At 40.8% G+C, this 22,333-nt stretch overlaps 3 protein-coding genes across 3 annotated transcripts; all 3 read left to right on the top strand.

Moving 5' to 3' along the window:
- The first annotated feature begins 574 nt into the window (after positions 1–574).
- Positions 575–7,173, top strand: LOC124145644 (carboxypeptidase inhibitor SmCI-like). Its single transcript, XM_048402837.1, has 6 exons — positions 575–600; positions 4,955–5,044; positions 5,470–5,631; positions 6,176–6,337; positions 6,575–6,739; positions 6,977–7,173. Exons 2-6 carry the CDS (start codon positions 4,969–4,971, stop codon positions 7,138–7,140), a joined length of 729 nt encoding a protein of 242 aa, XP_048258794.1. The 5' UTR covers positions 575–600; positions 4,955–4,968; the 3' UTR covers positions 7,141–7,173.
- A 5,922-nt stretch (positions 7,174–13,095) lies between these two features.
- Positions 13,096–15,674, top strand: LOC125384234 (actinia tenebrosa protease inhibitors-like). The gene is made up of 3 exons (XM_048402838.1): positions 13,096–13,285; positions 14,651–14,812; positions 15,484–15,674. Exons 1-3 carry the CDS (start codon positions 13,171–13,173, stop codon positions 15,642–15,644), a joined length of 438 nt encoding a protein of 145 aa, XP_048258795.1. The 5' UTR covers positions 13,096–13,170; the 3' UTR covers positions 15,645–15,674.
- A 4,306-nt stretch (positions 15,675–19,980) lies between these two features.
- LOC124145655 (kunitz-type serine protease inhibitor 2-like) lies at positions 19,981–21,981 on the top strand. Its single transcript, XM_046515508.1, has 2 exons — positions 19,981–20,137; positions 21,757–21,981. Exons 1-2 carry the CDS (start codon positions 20,062–20,064, stop codon positions 21,927–21,929), a joined length of 249 nt encoding a protein of 82 aa, XP_046371464.1. The 5' UTR covers positions 19,981–20,061; the 3' UTR covers positions 21,930–21,981.
- Positions 21,982–22,333: the final 352 nt, after the last annotated feature.

Below are 22,333 nucleotides of genomic sequence, written 5' to 3'. Positions count from 1 at the left end.
CAAAATTAGTGGGTATAAATAAATTACATGCAATAAAAGCAAATATCGGTTATACATGTACCTCCGTGGGTTGTCAGTCCAGATTTGATGTCGTATTGACCATTCTCGATATACTCATGAATATTTATTAAAAGGTGAGGATCCTCCATTCTGCATCCCTTGTGATGAAAGAATCACGGTCAAGCATGTCCTGCTTGACTGCATCGATTTTTCCATCACAGGGGATCAATATTTCAAAGTTTCAGGCATCAAGGATTTTTTAATCAGGTGTAGAAATATTGAAATTTCCTCTGATTATGTAGGATAGATTGTAGCATTTACGTGGTTAATAGCTCCTTATCGATATGTAGTTCGCTTGGGACAGCACGTTTCAGATCTTGCCCCACGTGCGGGCACGTGCGTTTGTCGGCTGCATGCCGATTTAGTGTTTTCAGTCGTGGGTCGTATGGTAAGTGCGCTCCGATTGGTTGGTGACAGACTGGATTAGCCAGTGGCTGCACCGTTTAGACGTGTTGACCCAGAGGTTACGTGTCCTTGCGAGTATATAAGTGATTGGCGCGAATGCTCTCATTGTCTTGCATGATCAGAAGATCACTACAGGTGAGGGAGACCACACCAAATTACCGTGTTCGGGCGTCGAACAATTCCCCAATCCCTAGTGATTTTAGGCAAAAAAGATCTAAATTATGTCGCAACTTTAGAATTCATGGGTAAACTGATATAAAGGTGTGTTGGGCGGGTGAATTTAATTAGGAAACAATGTAGGCTATGTGGTGTAGCTACATTGACCGATTGTGTTCGGAGGTTTGGAAGGGTGTTTTTTTTGTCCTCGTAGACTGTGTAAGGATGCTGTAGGGATTATTTATTGAAGTGGGTTAGTGAGGGGTTTGTTCGTCTGCTTTAGGCTGCTTCTGAGTTTTATTCTTAAGGTATAAGTAAGTAGGATTTTTGGCTTAATAATGTAAATTTTAGTTAGGAATAGGATTGACTGATTTGTAATTGTTATTGAGTTCGTATTTATATTTTGTTACATTTGTCTCGTCACGATATAGCTGAAATATTGCCGATGTGACGTTAAACTGTAACTCACGCACTCACTCAGGGGAGAAAATGATCTACAATCATCAGACCTTTTTCATGTATAGCTTTCACACCAGATGAAAGTAGTGTCGCACAGATCGTTCAGATAATGTGCTTTAAAAGTGTATGATTTCAATATTCTATCTGGTACACTATAAAGTGCTTAGAAATGCTTCTCAAAGGAACGCGGTCAATTTCACGTCAACAATACCAGGTCTCGACTCGCCATCACATATGACTTGACATGAACGAGGTAAGGCACTTTAGCTAGTGCGCGTTATTTTCTCAGTATGTTTCTAATATCATATTATATTAAGTATCTCCATTTGATATTACATAGGCATCGGGGAGTTGTCACTTTTTGTTCAAACATATGATAATTAGGATAATGGTGGATAAGAATAAAATGGTATTATCCTATGATGAGTTAAGACATGGTTATTAAAACTTTACTTGTTTGTCATAATCTATTGCATTGATTTAAATTGAAACATAACATACGCCATAGTCTGTATGATACGTTAATGTATCATACAGCGACTGCAGTGTCCGAATTGATGTCGTACTTGCATGAATTGCATGCTAGGAACATGTTCTGTGAGAGGGAACAGCATGCATAATGTAATGCAGCCTTCGTTACAATACGCTTGCGGATACCACATAATAATTCGGTTGAGACTTCTGTTCAGAAGATGTATACAATTTAAGTATAGATGCATTCCAAGTACTGAACACCCAGGTTACCGACAGAACCGTGCACACACCCTTACACACACATCCTTACACACACCCTTGTGCACACACACACCCTTGCACACACACCCCCCCTTACCCCTTACACACACACACACCCTTGTACACACACACACACACACACCATTGCACACACACACACACTCTTGCACACACACACACATCCTTACCCCCTTACCCCCCCCCCCCCCACACACACACACACACCCTTGTACACACACAGACACCACACGCACGCACACACACCCTTCTACACAGACACCTTACACACACACACACACCCTTACCCCTTACACACACACACGCACGCACACACACACACCCTTGTACACACACACAGAGACACCACACACGCACGCACGCACACACACCCTTGTACACACACAGACACACACACACACACACGTCGGCTCGATCCCCCCGGCCGGACGCTTTATACCGGTTGACGTTAAAAGTCGTACTTGTTGTTTCACTGCTTGTCGCTCGGCATAAAGAAGATATAAGAAGGACTGGTTGGCACTGAGTATGCTGTATCTGAGTGGGATATTCTCAATAGAGGCTCAATAGAGGCTGACGTTCATGGAAGATCAATGGCTCTGTTTGTTCTCATCTGAGGCATGCACAGTATTGTGCTCAGAGAATAGTGAGTGGACTGACGCTCTCTATTTCCTGTTTGTGAGTGAGCCAATGAGTATACAGTAACATCCATGTGATCAGTATTTCAGCTATATCACGGCGTGTCAGCTTGATGTGGGAGGAAAGATGGCCCAATCATTCCTTTGGCCTGCCATAAGCTTTTGATCTTGGTTTCCAATTCCAAAAGGTTTTCAGCATCTGTACTCGTGGATTTCACCAAGGTACGTACTGAAGTATGTTTGGTTTAACGCCCCCTTAAACAGTGTTTCGGTCATGTCACAGCGTGTTAGCATGGTGTGGGAAGTAAGACCAAAGGCCCCTACAGGCGTGTCGTAGTCAGGGGTGGAACATGTACGTGAATGTGCCAGCTGATGAACGATTTTGAACCGGATTCGATTCTGGTAGGGTGGAAAAAGAAGAGCACTTTTTACTATCGTGTCCTTTCTATTATAACAATCGGGGGCACGGGTGACCCAGTCGTCTAAGGCGCCGCGATTCGCTGTGCAGAGTTGCGTCCCCTGGACACGCCAGAAACCTATGATTGTTGGTTCGAATCCCGGTTCGCCCCGATTATGTTTCTAGGTTTGACAGCACCATACCCGTACTCGTGGGTTTCACCGAAGTGGTAAACGTCTGAGACCTGCATCACTTCGGGCTTTCCTCCCACATCAAGCTGACACGCCGTGATATAACTGGAATACTGTTAAAAGCGGCGTTAAACCCAACTCACTCACTCACTATTATAACAATCGAACCATAGAGTTCAGAAATCAATGACCCGGAATTGAATGGCAAAACTAACCTTGAAAAATCAATTACGAATCCCTTAAAAGAATATATAAATGCAATGGGCGATTATTTTGTTCCAAAGGACAATAACTCCCCTTTTGAAATGATATAAGCGACGGTACAACTTGATTGATACACTCAGGCGATGTATCTATCACAGTACGTACAGATTAACTCTTTGTCATGCAGGTTATCAATAGGTTCAACTGATGACAGGTTTCTCTCCTGTAACGATCGTAGTAGACATTTTGATCGTCTATTTACTGGTTTGATGTGAGTTCGAATATCTGCATTAAAATCTCCCAAGATTGTTTTTCTTTTTTAACATTTTTTCATATTCAACTCAGTACGGGTATACAGCATACGGGGGCACGGGTGGCCCGATTCGCTGTGCAGAGTTGCGTCCCTTGGGCACGCCAGAAACCTATGATTGTGGGTTCGAATCCCGGTTCGCCCTGATTATGTTTCTAGGTTTGTCAGCACCATACCCGTGCTCGTGGGTTTCACCGAAGTGGTAAACGTCTGAGACCTGCATCACTTCGGGCTTTCCTCCCACATTAAGCTGACACGCCGTGATATAACTGAAATACTGTTAAAAGCGGCGTTAAACCAAACTCACTCACTCACTCACTCACCATACAGCATACCTCGGCGATATACAGTGTAACTCACATTTCAAAAGCATGTTGGACAGAATATCATGGGATAAGGTAAATGATATCTAATACCGGTGCATTGTATTTTGTTACATTCGTAGAAATTGTTCTAGCCATTTTCTTTCTAACTTTGCAAAAATTATTTTTCTAGCCACATATTTTCCACTGGTACAGTATCCCCAATAATTCCAAAGATTGTCTCTAGATGAAGTTTACTGTTTTTAATACTTTAAATGTAGATATATCTTTAAGCAGACAAAATCATATTATTCATAAAATTATTTTCCAACAATATTGGAAAATTTCGAGAGAGTCATGTCTATATCCAAGTGTGTTTTAACATAACGACAACTCATTCCAAAATCCCTTCACGTGTTCACAGTATACAAAGAGATGTCTCCTATTTTCAGGCTCATTCTCAAAGAAAGTACATACATTTGTATCTACTATCCTCATCAGTTGCAGTTCCTTTTTGGTGTGTGTTAGTTGGTGAATAAATCTGAATTGAAAGTAAAGCACCTTTTGTGCATCTTCTAAAATCAGTAACTATATTATTCTAACTATACTGTTCCCTGAAAGTCCGGAAAATATTGTTTGTGAGTGAAAACATATAAGTTACAGAAACACCAATATTCTTGTTTAACATCAAATTGCATAAAATGAACGGTATTTAGTAAAATATGAAATTTCGGCAAAGTCTTACAAAGACCTATTACGAAATTTTGGTATATTTTACTAGGCTTTAAATTAAGCCCATCGCCACAAACAGAATATACACATTTAATTGTAACTGACCTTTCAAACTTATATATATTTGAGGCGACTTACTGTTCGTTTATGTCAGAGCATGGAAACACTCGCAAGGTGGTATGAATAATATCAGTATCAGAGATGTGACTGTTCACTGTACTACATATACCTCTTTGCATCTCAACTGGGTAATTACCGTTGTAGAGACTTAAGGACGTGGCCGACAACGGAGAAATATGAATGTTGTTCTTTCTTTTACATTCGAAAGTGTTTGCTCTTTTTTCGTTAAGCGTCTACATCCGCCATGATGAAGGTTGTCGTCGGCTTTGCTTTAATGATTCTCCTGGCTGGACAAAGTCAGCAGCAATCTTCTAAAGAAGGTGAGTTATACAGGGCTAAGCTTATTCCTTTTTCTTTTATGTGCTCTATGACAGTAACTGTTCCCTTAGGCCATGTTTCAGTATTAGAACTATTCAGATGTGTGGTGTGTCAAGTGATATCCTTATCTTGTGCTTTGTTAAAATTATTAGGGTTCTGTTACGCCAGGTGTCCCTCTAACATCCTGTCAATATTAGTACTATTAGAACTATCTTGCAATGATAAGGAAGTGCTCTTACGAAATTCACGAGGAACTAGAGACCTTTCTTTTACCCGAAAATCGGCGCAGGGAGGGATCCCTGCTCATGTCGCGATACCAGGGTGTTTCATATGGCCATCATGCAGCGAGTGTTGTCAGGTGCACGATATACGTTAGCTGAAGTGCTAAGGCTTTTCGGTTCTTGTTTAGACATATTCTCTTCTCCAGACTGTAAACTGGAGCCAGTACCAGGACCTTGTAGGGCTTCATTCCAAAGGTTCTACTTCAACCCTTCATGCCAGGAGTGTGAAACATTTACATACGGCGGCTGTGGTGGCAACGCTAACAACTTCGAGACCATCGAAGACTGTAAGAAAACCTGTTTCCAAGGTAATACTTACATTATACAAAGTCATGCCACATTGCATTACGTTTTCCTTAAATCCTGTTTCTTTATGTTATGTTTCCTCCTAGTATTCTTATGTGTGGAGTGAAAAATGGCCACACTACAGAATGGTTCTCTTCTGATCATGCCAGGTATTATGATATGCGCGATTAACCCGTGATCCGGGGTAGAATAGGTCTTCAGCAACCCATGTTTGCCGTAAAATGCGACTATGCTTGTCGTAGGAGGCGACTAATGGGATCGGGTGGTCAGGATCGCTGACTTGGTTGATACATGTCATCGTATTACAATCGCGTGGATCATGACGTCAATCACTGAATTGTCTGGTCCAGATTCGATTGTAATACAGACCGCCGTCATATAGCTGGAATACTGCTGAGTGCGGCGTTAAACAACCAAATAATATGCCCGACTACACTGTTCATGTCCTGCTAATATGTGTGCTAGGTTGTCCTGTTTCCAGTATAACGATTTTGTACAGATCCATTTAAACCAACCTTGAAAGACATCTATTTCTACTTCATTCAGTCTGCAAACTGAAACCAGAAGTCGGACACTGCAGGGCGCGAATACGTCGGTTCTTCTACGACCCCGACGCCGAAAAGTGTCAGACGTTTTACTTCGGAGGCTGCGGTGGCAACGCTAACAACTTCGAGACCATCAAAGACTGTGAGAAAACCTGTATCCCAGGTAATACTTACATTATACAAAGTCATGACACATTGCATTACGTTTTCACTAGGCATGTTTGGGTGTGTAATATACCAAATGACTACCTTGGTATGTTCCTTCCAGTAATCATATTAGTGATGTGTGGCATGGAAGATGGCCACATCACATTATTTTGTCTGCCAGGAATTGTGATATACCCGATTCTACTGTTGATGTCCTGTTACTTTGTGTACAAGGTTGTCTTGTGGTTGACAGATGTCTGCGAACTTAAACCAGAAGTCGGACGCTGCAGGGCGCGGAAACGTCGGTTCCACTACGACCCTGAAACCCAAAAGTGTAAGAAGTTTTACTACGGAGGCTGCGGTGGCAACGCTAACAACTTCGAGACCATCAAAGACTGTGAGAAAACCTGTATCCCAGGTAATACTTACATTATACAAAGTCATGACACATTGCATTACGTTTTCACTAGGCATGTTTGGGTGTGTAATATACCAAATGACTACCTTGGTATGTTCCTTCCAGTAATCATATTAGTGATGTGTGGCATGGAAGATGGCCACATCACATTATTTTGTCTGCCAGGAATTGTGATATACCCGATTCTACTGTTGATGTCCTGTTAATATGTGTACAAGGTTGTCTTGTGGTTGACAGATGTCTGCGAACTTAAACCAGAAGTCGGACGCTGCAGGGCGCGGAAACGTCGGTTCTACTACGACCCTGAAACCCAAAAGTGTAAGAAGTTTTACTACGGCGGCTGTGGTGGGAACGCTAACAACTTCAAGACCAGGCGCGCCTGTAGGAAAAGATGCGTCTGACCTGTTATTCAAATAAAATCTCGATATCCGATAGAGCTTTCCTGTAATGTTTATCAGGATAGGGTACTATATACCAAATGGGTACCCCAGAGGGTGTGTTGAATATAAATCTTGACGTGTGATATTGGTTTACTGTTATTCCAATCACGCCACAGACGAAGGGCGGTGGGGTAGCCTAGTGGATAAAGTTGGCTCGTCACGCCAGAAATCCAGGTTCGATTCCTTTCATGGGTACCATGTGTGAAGCTCATTTCCGATGTCCCCTTCCGTGATATTGCTAAAAGCGGCGTAACACGGCGTAGTCGGTACATGTGGATACATATGGATCGGATGACCAACTTGTACTCTGACTATGAAAAAAACCTACGACTACTTTGTGCATCAAAATCTTTGACTCTACTTGTAAATGCTATTCCAACGTTTTGATCGGTTTGTCGGTTTGATTACTCCGAACCCGAATCGCCAAGAAAGGTCTCTCAGATTACAGAATTACATAACTGTACATGTAATTCAGCAATCTGATGCTCTATCGTGAGACCCGCCCCCTTGGTCAAATGCCTGCCCGGAGAGTGGAGGGTCGGTGGTGCGAACCCACGCAGCGTCATAAAAAAAGACTCCCAAATTCACAAGAGGAGGTGCTATTAACTCTTTGAAATTTGATAAAACCGCAGAATTCAGAATTTTTGTAAAGATGCTAATGATAGTTTTGTCCCATATCTTACAGTGCTGTTTAATATGTTGTTTGATAATGCCCACTTTCCTATAATTACATTCAAGTGTATTATCCAGAGTATACATCAGTAATTTTAAGGTTAGGGTGTATGGCTTGTTTATCGATTTGCAATAGCTGTTGAGAGTTTAAATCGGATGAAATTATGGTCAGTACTCGTAAATAGAGGTGTTTCTTGCAAAAATGATTGAAGCTATACAGTCTATTTGTACAGTTATTTTAAGGCTAGCGTGAAGTTTAAAGATTCATTTTCTTAAATGTTACGGAGTCCAAGAGGAGTACGTCAGGGTTGTGTATTAGGCCCCCTCTTATTCGCGATGTTCATTAACGAACTAGCTGCTGAAGTTGAACAGAATTCTGGACCAGGAATAGAACTTCATCCTGATATTACAGAGATATTCCTGTTATTGTTTGCAGACGATATAATTCTAATCTCAGATACCATATGTAGACATAATAGCTTATTGATGTTCTAGAAAAGTATTGTAATGATTATGATTAGGACGTCAATTTGGATAAAACAAAGATGGTTGAATTTAAGAAAGGTGGAGTGTTGTCAAGAAAATAGATTTGGTACTATAAAGGTATAAAGTTGAAGTGTGTCTTCTTATAAGTATTTGGGCGTTACTTTTACGAGAAGACTGTCCTGGTCAAGTCGTTAGTCTAATGCTGGTTTACATCGGGAAAAGGCAATGTTTGGAATTTTAAGGCCATTGACAAAATTACATCCTCTTTGACAAGACTTAGTCCCAATTTTGCTCTATGGTTCCGAGGTTAATAAAAAATTGAGAGTGGCGCCTGCTCGGTTTAGATGTTTTTCGCATCAGCTTCGTGTTGAAACTGGGAGATACGCTAATTTCCCACGTGACAGAAGATAATGTTGTGCTTGTGATGTTGGGTGTGTGGAGATATGTGTTGGTTTGCCCCGGTTATAACAAGTTACTGGTGCATCACTTACCAAAGAATTTTTGTGAAAATCCAACCCATCAAAAAAATAATATCATTATGTCTACAACTGACTGAAAATTAAAAAAACGTCTATTTCTATCAAGCGGCTTCGTATTACATTATTGTCAGAACAATAAGATCTGTTCACATGACTATCCATTGTAGTACAAATTTAACCATTGGCCAATGGCCTACACTTACGAAATAAACCGAAGTGAATACCGAATTGAACAAAAGACGGTAAAGACGTACTTCTTGTTACTCTGCCTTACGCTCGGCATTAAAGGGGCTAAAACAAGGACTGGTCTTATGTACGGTGTCACTTTACTGTGCCGGAGTGGCGTCTCCATGTTAAACCACAGCATGGAACCTGTACAGTCCACAATTGTCCAAGAGCAAGCTACACAAACACACCCACACGTACATTAACATCGCTATATAAGAGCAATGATCTCGATGCTAAAACCCAATTTCACCTCTAACTCATGTGGACTCGAAACAAGAGCTTTACGCAACGCACTTATGATAGAATTCTGTGAATTTAACTATTAAATATTTTGTGATATTTATATTGTTTTTAAAGGCTCAGAGAATAATATAACGATGTTCATGTTAGAGTTTGTTGATGAGAAAAACTAAAGACAGGCTAAATATATCTTTGTTCATGGCTCTTATTCCCTATAAGTCTTCGACTATGCATTGGAAAGACCAACCCGTGAAAGAGCTTGCCGCAAATACATCAGCGGCAGGGAACACATGTCACATCCATCACGAAAGGGCGATTCACACAGCACAAAGGACCCGTGTAGATCCGAGTTAGAATAGGTCTTCAGCCAACCCATGCTTGCAGTAACATTGACTATGGTTGTCGGGAGAGGCGACGAACGGGATCGGGTGGTCAGACTCGCTGTCATGGTTTATTAAGTGTCTTCGTATCCCAATTGTGTAGATCGATGCTCATGATGTCAGTCACTGGACTGTTTGGTCCAGACTAGACTATTTATTGAAAATTTGTCAAACAACAAACAAACAAAATATACTACAAAGAGTTTTCGTTCAAATAGTATCGACAAAATGTTTTGTCAAAGTCCAAACAGAGGGATCTGTTTTTAGTTAAAGAAAATACTCGGTAACTATCGGCCTGTGTCCATGAATCTGCGGGGATCGGTGAATCTCATTCACGAACTGACAGTTACGAGCAGGTTCTCCTTAACAGTCAACAAATAGACACATGCAGAGCAGAATAATCTGGCGATTTGTTTACAATCTTGGAATATAAACACGAAATGTATCTCAATTATAAGAATAGGTTTTCAGCAACCCATGCTTGTCGTAAGAGGCGACTAATGGGATCGGGTGGTCAGGCTCGCTGACTTGGTTGGTGCATGTCATCGTATCCCAATTGCGTAGATCGATGCTCATTATGTCAATCACTGGATTGTCTGGTCCAGACTCGATTATTTACCGACCGCCGTCATTTAGCTGGAATATTGCTGAGTGCGGCGTTTAACAACAAGCAAAAAAATGTTTATATTTATAAGTAAGGGTTCTGTGTAAACGCAATGATGCCCTCACGCAGGGAGTCTATACGGGTCTTCTTATATGGACTACAGTAAACTACGGTTATAACGAACACGCTTATAACGAACTGACGGATATAACGAACTTACTTTTGGGTCCCGACTATTTGCTGTTGTTATACTGTATATATGCTTATAACGAACTACGGTTATAACGAACTAAAATTAGTAGTCCCTTTGAGTTCGTTATAACCATACTTTACTGTACTTGCAAGATATAAAGACGACTTCTGTGTGTGGCAAAAAAAAAGAAGTATACAGGTAGAGACACGTATCATCAATTTTGGCGAGGTATTTCCATACACAAAATGTTACCTTTGCTGTTTTTATCTATGACACTTGAAACGCGCCTTACAAAAACAAAACAAAATTGTTTTCGCTCTATTCCATTGTCACACACACTATCGCATCGGTCACAAACTATCTAGCCATTTAACTATCGATTAAATAGGCGCAACCAGCGCATGTTGTCATGACAAAGCCAGTATTGATCAACAGTCATGGTGGGGATTACATGAAGACAGATTATATTAAGTGTTACTATTACGTATTTGTCACACGTACTCAAAGCTACACCAGAGGGAGATTGTTCCTTACCGGTTGCACATATCTCACAAGGGTCTCTTGTGAAAATCTGCTGGTTTTGTTGGTTCTCAACTTAGGCAACCCATCAAACAGGTTCACATATCTTCAGAAATGATCCTTTAACAGATCACGGTAGAGTGAGTGAGTGAGTGAGTATGGTTTTACGCCGCTTTTAGCAATATTCCAGCAATATCACGGCGAGGGACACCAGAAATGGGCTTCACACATTGTACCCATGTCGGGAATCGAACCCGGGTCTTCTGCGTGACGAGCGAACGCTTTAACCACTAGGCTACCCGACCGCCCCAGATCACGGTAGAGGCCAGACAGTTTTCTATAACCACGTGCAGCATGTACATAACATGTACTCACTTATGCCTGTTCAATTTGAATATAAGTCTGGTTCCAATGCAATTACAGCGTTTTATACACGTTGTGCAACCATTGCACATGCACAAATAATATTTGCTGCTTTCTTCCGTGAAAGATATGCGGTTCGCCAACACTTATTGTTTGAATTAGTGATCTGAAGGCACGTGCTGGTTTTGCAATTTCGCCATCAAAAGACTGTGGGGCATGCACGTCAAGATTATATACGTGCTGTATGGGTTATAATCAGAATGACACCCACGGTCCGAATGGTTCAATTTCATGGTTACATGGCGTTTGTGTGAACAAACATGATCAACAGGTATTCTAACATGGGGAGAAAATCACAAATAAACAAACGGGTTGCCACTCAGAACATATTACCACCGTTTCCACGTCACATCAAGGATGGTTGACATTTTACGATTTGAGGGATGGCAATGTTCAGCACCAGGTGCGAGACACACGTACCAAATGATATACACACGGATACAGACTGTGACAGAGGAGGTGCCAAACAGCCTACAGATATAACTGTTATCTGGTCCTTGCTAATCAAACGCACGTGTGCATATTTATTAACCCTTACTGCACTTAGATCGATTTTAATAGCGTCGTGAAGTTTTTATCTAAATAACGATTTACTCTCATTTGTCGATTTGTCATTGCGTCCTTACATGAAATCCTGAAATGTTGTTATAAGCATATGCTATGTTGTAGCCATCATTTGAAATCGTACCCGATAAGGATTTTATGAAGATATTGTCAGATGTCATAGTTTTTTCAAAAACTCTAACTACTAAAATCATAGTAAACAACCAGTCTTGGTAAAAGCAGGTTCCATACGGCACACATTTCTTTGCAGTACTTCATTATTTTCCACACACATATCAATCCCATGCAGAAATGTCAAATTCAGTTTTGGTATTAATTTTGTATTTACGATTTTATTACTTTTGCGTTTCTTCTTTTGCAGAGTATATAAGAAAAATACATTTTAACATATAATCATTTACCCCCGCGACGAGCCATATTGAGTCGAGACCACCCTCATACCTATGACATGTCACGAGGACAAAGAACAAATGGTATTTGGTGTTGCAGAGGTACCTTGTTTTCTTATAAGTTGTAATCATGTTCTACCTTCAATAAACAACCCGGTTCGAAACATTTATTTTCAGAGGTTTGTCTGAACCATACGGGCCGTGCTAGTGGTAAACGTCTGAGACCTGCATCACTTCGGGCTTTCCCTCCATTAATTAAGCTGACGCGCCGTGATATAACTGGAATACTGTTAGAAGCGGCATTGAACCCAGATCACTCACTCAAGAGAGAAACGTTTGGATCCCTTGAAGAAGTGACACAAACTGTAGAGCCCTACATATTTCTGCTCGGCAGTGTATAACATGGAGGTGTGTGACTGTGCACTGTAAAATAATATATCTCTTTTCAACTCAATTGGGCAATTACCATGGCATTATTAGGATGTTTATGGACGTGGCTCACTAGTGAGAAATATCGTCTTGTTGTTTTAGTGACATACAAAACCGTCTGCTCTTTATTCGTTAAGAGTCCACATCTGCCAAGGTTGTCGTCTGCTTTGCTTGTGTTTGTGTGACCTCCTGTTTGACTGTTTCGTAGCACGCAAGGGTTAATGGAACACGCTATAAACAGTCACACATTGGTGTGCATTATAACCGAATGTTAGACTGTACATCTATAAATATCTCAATTGAGTAATTACCATGGGCAGATATGAAAGACCAGATGTGCATGGATGTGTCGGACTATAGAGATACATAATGCGGTTTCAGTCAAATGCCAAACCATATCCTCTTGATTCGTGAAGCATCTACCATGATGAAGGTTATCGTCTGCTTAGCTGTTGTGGCATTCCTGGCTGGACAAAGTCATCAGCAATCTTCTGATGAAGGTAAGTTATACAGAGTGAGGGCTAGAATGCGCGATATAACAGTTCCCTTACGTCATGTTTAAATACTAGTACTGTCCAGATGTGTGGCATGACACATGTTCCCTAACATCATGTTTCAACGGTGTGTCACAGCGACCATCTTTTTGTTAAAATATTACCTTTGTGTTTTGTATTGCATATTCTAAGATGCTTTGTTGAAAGATCATAGCGGCCGACAGTACTTTATGTTGCGATTAAAGTACACTTTTGAGTTACTTCATAATGGGCTGACGTCACGACGCTGTTCAATATTACCTCCCGTGTAAATCTAACGTATCCTTGGTAACGCTGTTCCATCATTTTTGTCAATCAATCCACATCAGTAACCGAGCGGTGGATTAGTTACTTTAAAGATGTGAAAAAAATTGAATATAATTGCCTGAGAAGAAATATAGCAAAATGACAGCAAGCATCTCCCAGGCTTCATGCATACAAACAACGGTGTCCGTGTCAACGCCATCGGATCGTGTAGTGCAACCAACTCCATATCATGACTTGCAGTCTGCAGTCTGCTAACATTAGCGGTGGAAACAAAGTTGCAACTTTTATATTCATAAAACACCTCAACTCGCAATAACCTGCGACACAGAACTTCGGCTTTGTTTTGTGTTAGACAGCTACAGCTTGTGTACATTGTGTTACGTTTTCGCATGTGTGGATGTGTGATATACCAAATAACAACTACTTTATATGGTTAACTTCTGGTAATATTAAACTTGTTGTGTTACTTGAATTACCTCCCTTGGATGTGTACTACGTCACGGCATGTGTGTTCATCCGTCGGACATGTAGAAGGACCAGTAAAAAACAGTCGCTCAACACTTAAACATTTTGTATGTTCTTTTTGGACCCACAAGTCTTATGCCATTGATATCAGCACGTAACATGTTTCTCTTCTGGTCTTGACAGGTATGGGGGCGGTCGGGTAGCCTAGTGGTTAAAGCGTTCGCTCGTCATGCCAAAAACCCGGGTTCGATTCCCGACATGGGTACAATGTGTGAAGCCCATTTCTGGTGTCCCCCGCCCTGATATAGTGGAATATTGCTAAAAGCGGCGTAAAACCATATTCATTCACTTGACAGACAGGTATGGTGATATGCCACATTTTACTGTTCATGTACTGCTAATATGTGTGCTAGTTCGTCTTGTTGAGGTCAGGTGTCCGTGTTTCCAGTATAACGAATTTTAAGCAGATCTTGAAAGACATTACTTTCTAATTAATTCAGCCTGCAAGCTGAAGCGAGAAACCGGATTATGCAAGGCGTATTTCCCCTGGTACTACTTCAACTACAACTCTTGAATGACATCTATTCCTACTTCATTTAGTCTGCGACCTTAAACCAGAAGTCGGATTCTGCAGGGCGCGGAAACGTCGCTTCTTCTACGACCCTGGGACCCAAAAGTGTAAGAGGTTTATCTACGGCGGCTGTGGTGGCAACGCTAACAACTTCAAGAGCATCGCTGACTGTGAGAAAACCTGCGCTCCAGGTAAGACAGAGATTACATGCAACATTGGTTACGTTTTCATTACATCTAAAACGTCATTGCAAGAGAATCGCCAGTCTGTGTTATCCACCGAAACAGATTTCCTTCTGCCGTAAAGGGCAAAATAGCTGTGAAGATGATAGGAATGGACCACTGAAAATCAGTCAAGCATGTTTTGGTGTGTGACATACCAAATGGCTACCTTATATAATGTCTTACGCGAGTGGTGGTTTGAATGGAAGATGGCCACACTACAAAATTATGTTTCTTATGACCTTGCCAGGTAATGTGATATGCCCGATTAGACCCGTGAAGATCCGGGGTAGAATAGGTCTTCAGCAACCCATGCTTGCCGTAAAAGGCGACTAACGGGATCGGGTGGTCATGCTCGCTGACTTGGTTGATGAATGTCATCGATCCCAATTGCGTGGATCGATGCTCATGATATTAATCACTGGATTGTCTGGTCCAGATTCGATTATTTACAGACCGCCGTCAAATAGCTAGAATATTGCTGAGTGCGGCGTTAAACAACCAACCAACCAACTGTTCATGTACTGTTGATATGTGTGATAGGTTGTGTTGTGATGACCAGGTGGCCGGGATAATGAACCTGAACATTGAAACACAGATCCATTGAAATATTTAAACACGTCTATTTCCGGTTCATTCAGTCTGCAACCTGGAGCCAGAAAAAGGATTATGCAAGGCGTATTTCCATCGGTTCTACTTCAACCACGTCAGCCAAAAGTGTGAGACGTTTATCTACGGCGGCTGTGGTGGCAACGCCAACAACTTCAAGAGCATCGCCGACTGTGTGAAAACATGTACCTGACCTGTTACGTTAATAAAATCGTGACACCGATGGGGCTTCCTGTCATGATTATCATGTCCTTGGTCAGATGGGCACAAAACACGTGTGACTGTCTATACGCAATATTTAAGTCAAAAGTGTATATCGACGCCAATAACTTCGACGCCACGTGTCATAACAGCAAAGTATTCCAATACATAACAAGTGCAAAAGTGAGCGTGGCTCACTAATACCCCCGACCCGCCTAGTGTGTCAGTAGTTACAAATTAAATAGCTAGGATAGGGTTAGCCCCTTAGGGTTTGAAAAATTCATGAAAAAATGGAACATTAATCAAAACATTTTTTTTCTTTTGACTGCACCCCTCAATATGACACAGATTATATGTACTAAGTTTGAGATGAATCCACTGAAAAGTTAAAGAGAAATCGCGCGGACAAAGTTTTCGGACGGTTAGGGTTTGAAAAATTCATAAAAAAATGGAAAATTAATAAAAACATTTTTTTTCTTTTGACTGCACCCCTTCATATGACACAGATTATATGTACTAAGTTTGAGATGAATCCACTGAATAGTTTAAGAGAAATCGCGCGGACAAAGTTTTCGGACGGACGGACGGACGGACGGAATCTTGGTATAACTATATACCCCCGACATTTTGTATGAGGTATAAAAATACTTATGCTAAAAGCACGGGAGCACATACCAGAAGTAACAATAGGAAATTGCATCAGACATCGTTTTGGTCACTGTCCTCCGCAAGTTTGGAAATGCCCTTGACATGTCTACCATAAAAAGTAAACGTAAAAGTTTCAAAATGTAAAAATCTTGGAAAAATGAAGAACCATCAGTGAAAATATAATATAAATACATGTTGTTGCCATGGGTTCAGGGTTAGAATTGGTACCAAGCAACCTTATCTATGTTAGTCTTTCGAGGTAACGTATGATGAAGCTCGGTGATTTGGGTGATAGTTTGGCGACGTACATTGGACCCCGAAGGCGAGGATCTTTGCTCATAATATCAATAACTGGTGTGTCGGGTCGAGTCTTGATTATTTACAAGAATCCGCCGTCATATACCTGTAATAATGCTGAGTATGGCGTTAAACAAAAAGATCCAGCTTGAATTTGTAAACAAAAATAATTATTTTGGTCACTCAGAGTCAGAGGTTTCAAATCACAGTAACAACCTCTGAGTGAAACCACATCACCGCAATAACCAGTGTTATAGAAATGTTATCTTCTTCAGTCATTGTCGATGGACATTTTGTAACTGCCCTACATTTCACAATACAGTTTAGCCCGCTAACCTATCTGTAAATTTAAAACACAGTATGTGTATCCCCTAAAAACATATACAACATTTTGTTCTGTAAGTCTTCAAAGTCCATTTCTGGTTGATTAGATACCAAACATATAATCCTAATACACCAAAGAGCAACTACCATTTGATGCATTCGTTACAAAGCCACTTGAATATTTTCACGGTAGGACAAACATCATACTAATTCCGTATCTAGAACATTATCAGATTCATTATTCTAAATATCAGTTAAATTTATATTTCTGTCTGATGCAAAACAAAACTTCAAACTGAGGGTTTCTTTGAAAAAGTTTATCATTATTATTTTGAACAGGGCGACATATACATAGAGAAGAACAGCAGTATTCAGAGGTGCTTTGTGGTTCATCATACTATTTGCTTGAGATGACGTTACGAGTCACCATTATTATCAATTTGTTAATAGTCCAATGTCAATATTTCTGTAAAATTGTAATTTGGGGATACATTCATAGGACTTCAAAGTAAATCCTATAAATGCTGGTACAGGGGATACAGTGTCGCCAATGTTTCTGAACACAGAGAAAGTCTTGTGGTAAGTACACTCTTGGCATTTTACAACTACAACTACGGGACTTCCGTTTTAGCGCACCTGAGGTAGAAGTTTGAAATTTCCGCTTGGACAATCCTTCGTAAATCTCAAATAAATGGACTCATCTACACGCGGAGAAGCCAGATCAAGTAGAAAGAGAAACAATTTGGATAATTACATTGTAACAAAAGACATGAACAAAAGGTATCCATTAAAACTACGCAGCATTAGACGGAGATTGTTATTACAGTTTACCATGCCTCTTGTTTGGAAGGAAGAACTAGAAGGAAATCCGAGCCGAAATTCCGACTCATGTACATTAAGAAACAGATCAGCAAGAAGGGGAATAATTGGTGCCCATGGGGATGCCTACTTTTTCCTAAATGTCCAAATTTCACACAGATGTTTTCAATGAGGGAAGTACAACAATTCACGTTTTTCCTCAGTAAAATTCTGAAAACATGAGCTTTCATTTTTGACAAATTGTTCTAATCAGCTTAACCTGGAGATTTAAATATTATCACCGCGTTTCAAATGCCCCACGAATCAATGAGTGAAGTTTCCCTTTAGCTTGTGTGGGATAGTGGTGTACAAAGTTGAAAAATGATGTTTTGACAGAACATGAGAGAGAGAGAGAGAGAGAGAGAGAGAGAGAGATGTCGTTTAAAGTATGGAAACTTAAACCAGTACAATGGGCATGTGGTCGACAAGACTTGATAGTCGACTGGCTACCCACACCATAGTTCTGACACCTGCATTTTCTCCAAAGATTTGAAACCAATATGTCAAACAGATTTCAAGAACAGTCAGCTCAAGTCAATTCTGAAATTCAAGAATTCTCTGGTATCTTTGAAGATTTAATTAAATACTATCTATGCCAGAATAAAATGAGCATATTTATGGTTGTCATGATGTATATATGTGGGAGATAATTTATTTCAATTTGATGTTCTATTGTAATGATTAATTATGTTGAATTGTATTATGTACTAAAGGCCTGTGGCCTCTTGAGTACGAAATAAAGATTGATCAAGACTGTTATGTACTATAGTTTCCAATGACGAGATGAAACGAGTTACTTGCCTCTGCTCGGTTCCTTATTGCAACTATTTCGCTAAACCAAACATGGTATACACTTGAATGGATAGCCTATAATATAAGTCACTGTGAAGTATGTCAGCGGTTATGGCAGAGGAGGCCAAGTGAGCAATTCCAATCATGGGGAATCGAAAATCGGAGGTTGAGGCAGTTCCATTCACTCAGTCATCAACAGATTTCCGAAATGCATCAACAGTTATTGAGACAGATCGTATTGTAACGTCGGTCATGGTTTCCATATTCAAGATGCCGTATCTACGGAGGTCGCTATGAGAGAAGTTGTATATCCTAGTGGGTGTCTCTTCTGCCCTTAGGTACACTAGAAACCTATGATCGTGGGCTCGAATCCCTGTCCGCGCAGATTATGTTTCTTGGTTTGTCAGCACCATACATGTGCTTGTGGGTTTCACCAAAACGTCTAAGACCTGCATCACTTCTGGTCTTCCCACCCACTTCAAGCTGAAACGTAGTGATAGGACTGGAATACTGTTTAAAACGGCTTTAAGCCCAACTCACTCACTCACGCTCTAACCCAACTCACTCACTCCCGCTCTCACTGTTTATGCTGCAGCAACAATACTGAAGGTAATCGAACAATATTTAGGTATTTCATACGTGTGATAGTCAAGAGGGTGTCGGTTTAAGAAGCACCTTTCCCATCTTCCCGAGGCAAGAGAGTTAACTGACTTTAAAAGTCAAGTTTCCACCTTTGTCGAACTAGGATGGATTTCCTGGTCTCGATCGTAGCACCACCAGTGGCTATTACAAGTTATGTTCCTTCTATGCTTCGCCTATGGACCAATCAGATTCCACCTCTCGTATCACTTGCATTTGCTTCAAACAAAATGGCAGCGCCCAGTCACGACGATCAGATCGATAATCAAGATGTGAATTGTAATAAAACGGGTCTTACATCGCCAAGTGCATCAAGTCACGCGAGCACCTTCATTAAAAACATGAAAAGATTTGAAAAATATGTGTTGACAACGAGTTGGCGGTGCACATGCTTTGCAAATCCTGCAATCGACCAAAATCTGCATCACAGTTTACGAACAGGATTTCGATTTGATTGGACTAATCATAGACTCGTTAGTCCAGCCAAAATGTAACTCCATAATACCAGCCTAGTTCAGCAAGGGTGGAAACTGGACTTCAGTTAACTCATTTGCCTCGGGAAGATGCTCCTTTCCTTACTTAAATGGCACATCTATCGAATTATGTTTGTTTGCTATTGGTCAATTACTTGTGAAATGAACAGTGCAAAATGATGTGTTAAATAAAAAACCTGGCTATCAGGCAATTACAAGAAACTTTGTGAACTGTGGGATAAGGAGAAAGCATATGTACGACGTGATAGGGCGGCCATATTAGAACGAAGATTATACAGGCCTTTTTCAGGTGTCTCTTCCCACGATAAGCTAACTTGTCATAACACCACCAAGAAACGGTTCAACACACCTGCGGCCATGTTGAAGTGTCTTCTCTGCTTGTTGTTTGTGGGACTCCTGACTGCGCCAAGCTGGCAACAGTCCATGGATCAAAGTAAGACACCCTAGACATCAAACAGTATCACGAGTATACATTGAGGCTTCATGACGGGGTGTTTTTATTTCTCATTCATATGTGACGAAGATAAGTGTTATATTTACAAGGTTTGTTAAACTGCCCTACAATCATCTCCTACGACTGCCTAATCTTCGGGGATGTGTGATTTAATGACATAAGAAGTAAATAATTACTGACAACGGTTTACCGAGATTTTGTGCTCAAAGGATAGAGAGATTACTGCACGAGTTGTGATATAAATGGTAGAGCTATAACTGTTACTTAAACACACTAGCTTGGGCAACTTTTAGCATCGAATCGATGCCTATCTTCATATTGCAGTGGCGCTTTAATACATAACACAACGGTCATGACTGACGACAACCGGCTGACAGCTTACAACTCAAACCTTGTGTGACCCTCCACTAAAACGTTTCCGCCACATCTGTCGATAATCAATGGGATAAGAATAATGAAAACAAGATAAGATCTAGAAACATTCACAACACACTCTCAAACCATAAAGTTGCGACACAGAGGCAGGTGACTTCGACCGAAAAGAAACGCATTTATGAATTACAACTTTGAAAGTAGTCCGTCATATTCTGACGTAGTTCATCACAATGGAGTAGCCACTCACGGACCTAGAATTCGATCTCACACAAATAGTTGATACCAGTTAACCCAAGTGTGTTCTCGACCACAGGTGTGTAAGAAATGTCGATCAGGTCCGAAGAAACGTAAACTACACATGTGCGAGTGCGATTCTATAATTTTATCTGCGCAGATGTGAGTTTTTCTTCACTATAATTAACACACGGGCAAACTGATTGCTGAATCTCGCAATCATAAAATGAGTGAGATTTTACGCTGCTACAATTAATGTTACTTGTGCTGTCCCATTGGGGCTTACCTTAAGACATTCCTAATGCAGGATAATGAAATTTGTGAATAGCTATGGTCAGCAGGAAAATCAATTCTAAATAATCAAATTAAAAAACTTTACATAGTATCCTGTACATGCACAAACGTATTGAAACTCTAACGACTGTAGGGTGTTTTTTTAGGAAATCTATTCTTCCGTTGCTGATGCCATATGCACACGATGCGTCAGTTTCATACGTTCAGTTGTTTCCGATATGTACGGTAATGAGTAGGGAAGTGTAGAAAATACCAAACAAAAAACATCTCATACAATTTCCCACTGACATGTGCAGGAATGGTTAAGAAAAAGAGACGTTTTCAATAAGGCTACCATTGCTCGGATCATCCGCATGATAATTGATTATTTCAATAGCCAACAAGGATACAACCCATCATTCAATGAGTCACTCTCACTCACGCACCTACCCCTGGGGATTCGGATAATACAGATACCTAGCAGACTATGCTTGTTGTAAGGGGCGACTAAACGCATCAGGTGGTCTGACTTGGTTGACGGCATGTCATCGTATACCAGTATTGCGTGGATAGATGCTCGTGATGTCAATCACTGGATTACCTGGTCCACACTTGATTATTAACAGACCACCGCCATATAGCTGGAATATTGCTGGGTGCGGCGTTAATCAAAAAATACTCACGCACCTGTTTCAGTGAACACAATCTTGTTGCAGCCTGTCACATGAAGCCGGAGACGGGGATGTGCAAGGGGCTGTTCCGCCGCTTCCACTACAACGCCGACACCAATCTGTGCGAGATGTTCATCTACGGCGGATGTGGCGGCAATGGCAACAATTTCCTCAATATCGCCGAATGTGAGAAAACCTGTCATGCCATAAAAGTATGAAATGCGTTGACTGAACCCCGCTTAACAAGAATAGTACAATCTGCCAAACAAATGTTTTGTTTTCTCTACTTCATTGAAAAGATATCAAACTTTTCTACGAATACCAAACCTCTATTACACCATTACCAGAATATCCAGAGGGATTGGTGGGGTCTAACATCTACTACTAGATCGAGGGCAACTGGCAGCATTTCTTATCAATAATGGATAATACCACAGACTCTGAAAACCATGATGATGATGATGATGTTTGTTGTTTTACGCCGCACTCAGCAATATTCCAGCTCTATGACGGCGGTCTGTAAATACTTGAATCTCGACAAGACAATCCAGAGACTGATACCAAGCGCATCGATCCACGCAATTGGGATACGATGACATGCATCAACCAAGTCAGCGAGACT

This window comes from Haliotis rufescens, unplaced genomic scaffold, assembly GCF_023055435.1.
Source record: "Haliotis rufescens isolate VD_foot unplaced genomic scaffold, xgHalRufe1.0.p SCAF_3, whole genome shotgun sequence".
Lineage (NCBI taxonomy): Eukaryota > Metazoa > Mollusca > Gastropoda > Lepetellida > Haliotidae > Haliotis > Haliotis rufescens.
Note: the sequence above shows the minus strand (reverse complement) of the source record. Positions and strands in the feature narration are given on the sequence as shown.